General features: G+C 36.1%; 1 protein-coding gene across 1 annotated transcript in view; it reads right to left on the bottom strand.

Annotated features, from left to right (window-relative positions):
- Positions 1-898: 898 nt before the first annotated feature.
- LOC137648133 (uncharacterized) overlaps positions 899-5000 on the bottom strand; it is a 4830-nt gene continuing 728 nt past the window's right edge. The window contains exon 1 of the mRNA XM_068381065.1: positions 899-5000. This exon is cut by the window's right edge and continues 728 nt beyond it. Within this exon, the coding sequence (XP_068237166.1) occupies positions 899-5000 (4102 nt within the window).

The raw sequence follows: 5000 nt of genomic DNA, 5'->3' as shown, positions 1-5000 counted from the left end.
GTATATATACATATATATATGTATAAATATATATATATATATATATATATATATATATATATATATATATATATATATATATTGTACTGGGATGTTCAAGGATGGACCATAAGTTGTAACAGTTTTTTATTGCCAACGATAAGTTTCAACCTGAAATACATATTCCATGTAATAAAAAATAATACAATCCAACCAGCTATACAAATTTTGAATTTCCCTAATTTCCCCGATTTAATCATCAAAAAAAATAATATTTGTCCTTAATACAACCCTCATAGTAATTTACATGAACAATCCATATTGGTATGTATAATTTTAACAATAACTATTTTTATAGCAATGTAAATAAATACCACTTTAAACTGCAGTACTGTAGCCACTAAAACACTCGGCATCAAATTAAATGTACTCACACCAATAAACATTACTGTATATATACATAGAATCCAATTACCAATAAGGGCAATTCCAAATGAAATATCATATAACATCCATAATACACTGTATTGCACTCACTTCAATGGCCTCACTATCACAGGCCTTGAACCCCAGTAGGAAAATGCCAAACACAAATATCCCATCACCTGCCGGCCTTACATGTCACCGACTTCATTCCTGTGTCTACATCCACAAAAATAACACTTGCCACCACCAGTCGACACGATAGGCAGTACCAAAGTGGTTAGCAAATTTTTCGGTAGTTCGCCTGCTAACCGTGCGACATTTAGATATGGATAAGACAAAAGATATTCCAGATGTGCAATAAGTTACAATTCGCTCCAACCCACATCAACATTTAAATAAATATATCCTTATAGTATAATAAATTTTATCATGTTAATGATACACTCCCCCACCATTAGTGGCAAATTACCGATACCCTATCCAAAAGGGTCAACTACGTTTGAATACATTGTTCTTCTATTGGTAATAACACCACCAACCTGTGTACTGATCTACACATAATCTTATCCACTCCACCATCATATCCCTTCCCATGCTTTATAATCTTATACCTTAAATCAACATCACGGACAACGCCATCTTGTCCTGGATCAGCTTTAATCACCTGTGCTAGTTTCCATGCCCCCCTTACAACATTACTATCTTGCACAAGTACCACATCTCCAACTCTTATATTCCTCCTTGTTGTATGCCATTTCTGCCTGATTAACAATGAAGGAAAATAGTCTCGGTGCCACTTTTTCCAGAAGGATTCTATTATACTTTGTATAAACTTTAATCTCCTTTTGTGATCCCCACTAATATCGTACATCCCACTTGGACAAAAGCAAGTGGACCGACCAAGCAACAGATCATTGGGACAGAGGTATCCCCCCAACTCTAAACTAAATCCAGGTTTTGTACCAATTGGTCTTTCATTCATCAGATTAGCAATACTAAACAAAGCAGTTTGTAACTCTCCAAAATTCAATACAGAATCTCCCACACTAATACAAAGACACCTTTTGACAGATTTGATCAGGGCTTCACTTGCCCCATTATACCAAGGTGCGTCACTAGGCATATTAAAGATCCAAGTTACCCCTTCCTTTTCTCCAATGTTTTCTATTTTCTTGCTTGCTGATATCAACTGAGTTCCCTTATCTGAATATATAATTTTAGGAGCTCCTCTAATAGCAATAAACCTTTGAAATGTGGTCAGAAAATCATCAGTACTGTATCCTTCAGCCAAATCTAAGTGAACAGCTCTAGTAACTAAACAGTTAAATATAACACCAAAGGCTTTACCATGAGTTCTCCTTTTAACCGTGTCTCTTATTGTTAAGGGTCCAAACAAATCTATAGCTGTGTAATAGAAAGGTGGAGCAGGTTTCATTCTTTCTATCCTCATTTGACCCATGCATTGGTCTTCTAACTTCTTTGTTAACTTCCTACATGTCACACATTGATTTTTTATTGCCTTTATTATTTTTCTGGCCCCTGGAATCCAGAATTTTCTTTGTAACTTTGCCAGAGTAGTCTCTATGCCAGCATGGTCAACCCCATGTACATATGATATATACAATCTAGTAACTGGATGATTTGCTGGTAGCAACATATAGTCTTCTCTATTCCAATTTTCCTTTAGCCACTTAGAAATTCTTTGTCCTACTACTATGACTCCATTCTTAATTGAAGGTCCTAATCTTCTGAACCTAACTTTCCAATCAGTCATGTCCCTTTGCATCTCTCTAACCCACATTAGTTCTGCTTTAGTAATGCCTTGAACTGTTGGTTCCCTCAGCATACCCTTAAAGGATCTGCATTTGAAAACATTCATTACCCTGCATGTAACTCTTAGTAGTTTGTAATAATCACTAAATCTATTAACATCAACCATGTGTATAACATGGTTCTGACTTACTTTAGCAACAGCCATGACAACACCTACTCTATCAGTTAGTTCAATTTCACAATCTTGTTTGATAGGCCATTTTGAAATTGGTAATGTTAGGAATTTTGGTCCATTTTGCCAGGCAGAATTTTCACCCATTTTTTCTGGACTACACGGTTTAGAGGTCATATCAGCAACATTTTGAATCGAATCAACCCACCACCATTCCCTTGAATCAGTTTTTATTTGTATCTCTGCAATGCGTACAGCAACAAATGTGTTGAATCCATGGGACTCCTTTTGAATTTGTGATCTTACAATTGTCGAGTCAACTATGTGATAAACCGACTCAAACTCCCATGAAAACTCCTTTACTATGAGTTCTCTCATCCTAGCTGCTATGAGAGCACCACATAATTCCAGACGAGGAATAGACATTTGTTTCACTGGTGCAATCTTATTTTTTGCCATTATCAGACTTGATTCAAACTTACTATCACTGATTTGCCACCTCACATATGCACAAGCCCCATATGCTTGCGTGCTACCATCAGAAAATATTACTAGGTTCGGCTTACCAATAGCATTAGATGGCTTTAAGGGTCTTCTAAAAGTTAATGACTCCAGTCCATACAATTCTTTGAAAAACGCTTTCCATTCGTTCATCATGGAATCATCAAGTGGATCATCCCACTTGATTCCACCACCATTTGAGTTTCCTTTGGAAATCATGGATCTCATCAAGATCTTAGCTTTGAGTAATACTGGTATAACCAACCCTAATGGATCATACAACGATGCAATTTGACTCAATATCTTTCTGCGTGTTAATATTTCTGGAAATTTATAATCAAATTCACTTATATCTAAATTTGGACCACTCCTAACCTTTCTTATTCTTGGTGTAAAGTTGAGTCTTACAGCAAAGGAAAAATAGTCATCTACAGGATTCCATTTTAAACCTAAGATTTTCTCACTATCAGATTCTATTATTCTTATATTGCAGTTTTCATAATGCCCGCTGACTATCCAGTGCTTTATTCTGAAACTTCCCTGCGACAATACCCTTTCAGTATCCTGTATCAATTTGATTGCATTCTCAATGGTATCAGTAGAATACAGTATATCATCTACATATGTATTATTAAGAATCATATCTTGCACATCCTGGGATTCCTTACCGAATTTTTCTACTGTATGTCTCAAAGCTACCATAGCTATAGTACCACTGGGCCTATCTCCAAATGTTACTGTGGTAAGAACATACTGATCAGGTGGCCTACTCTCATCCAAGTCCCTCCATACAAATCTATGTGTATGTTCATCTAGTGTGCTGAGTTTTACAGTATGGTACATCTTTGCTATGTCACCCACTATGGCTATATTATCTTGCCTAAATCTACACAACACTCCCAGCAAACTGTTCAAAATATCAGGCCCCTTAGCCCAAAAATCGTTTAACCTCTGTCCCATATAAGATGCTGAAGAATTGAAGACAATGCGCACTGGGGTTGAACTAGATTCTGGCTTCAACACCTCATGGTGATGAATATAGTGAATTGGGCCGTTGTACTCTTGAATCTCCTTATTAGTTAATTTCCTAGCTACTCCCCTTCTAACCATATCTTCAATCTCTTTCTGATATTTCATTGCATACTCATTCCCAAGTTTCCTTAATCTATTCTCTGTTGTTCTTAACCTGGCATTTGCTACCTTTATGTTATTTTTCAATTGATTTGGATCTCTTATCCAAGGATACCTTACAAACCAGCATTTCTGTTTCTCATCATACGTTAATCCTTCCTCAATCAATTTCATTTCCTTTTCTTCTTTCAAACTTACATAATTGAGTCCAGGACAACCTCTGCACATACATTTGATACATTGTGGATTACACCTTGTTCCCATTTCTTCTATGGCAAAAAATTTATCTAACTGATCCTTTAGATTTTCTGTTGGCTCAATATTGATTTCATTCAAATTTACTGAACTTGAAAGTTTATGAATTCTCACAAACACATGATTACTAGTATTAACTTGATTAGTAATTTTATCGTGTCTACCACGTATGCTGAACCCAAACTGATTTTCTAGCAACTGGAGACCCTTATTTGTTTCAACAACCCTTGGCAATATTTCACAATAATCAGCACCAATAAGCATATCAATTTCCCCATGTGGGCGATTCAGCTCTAAGTTTGATATTCCCTCAAAAAGTTCAGATACCCTGGATAGGTCTACTTCCTTGATTTTGGCTGTTATTTCATTAATTCCAACAGCATTCACATTCCAAACCTTACCAGATTTATCAATTAGTGGTACACAATATTCGTTGCTTGAGTGATATTCAACCGCATTGCCCACCTTGATCATGGATAAATTTATATGCTTTCCACTTAAACCCAATTTCTTAGCCATCCTATTTGTTATAAATGAAATATCCGCTCCTGGATCCCACAATACACTAACAGGCCTGTTCTTACTATTCACCATACTGATATTCAATAACACTGCAAATCCCTTTTCTGATACCGCTTTGTGAATACTATTTTCTACTCTATCGGAATGTAACAGTGGATGATGATTACGATTGCATGGCCCTTTACCTTCAATGATGACATCACACAATGTACCAACATTGCAGCTACGAGCAGTATGATAT

The sequence above is a fragment of the Palaemon carinicauda genome, chromosome 10, assembly GCF_036898095.1.
Source record: "Palaemon carinicauda isolate YSFRI2023 chromosome 10, ASM3689809v2, whole genome shotgun sequence".
Classification (NCBI taxonomy): domain Eukaryota; kingdom Metazoa; phylum Arthropoda; class Malacostraca; order Decapoda; family Palaemonidae; genus Palaemon; species Palaemon carinicauda.
Note: the sequence above shows the minus strand (reverse complement) of the source record. Positions and strands in the feature narration are given on the sequence as shown.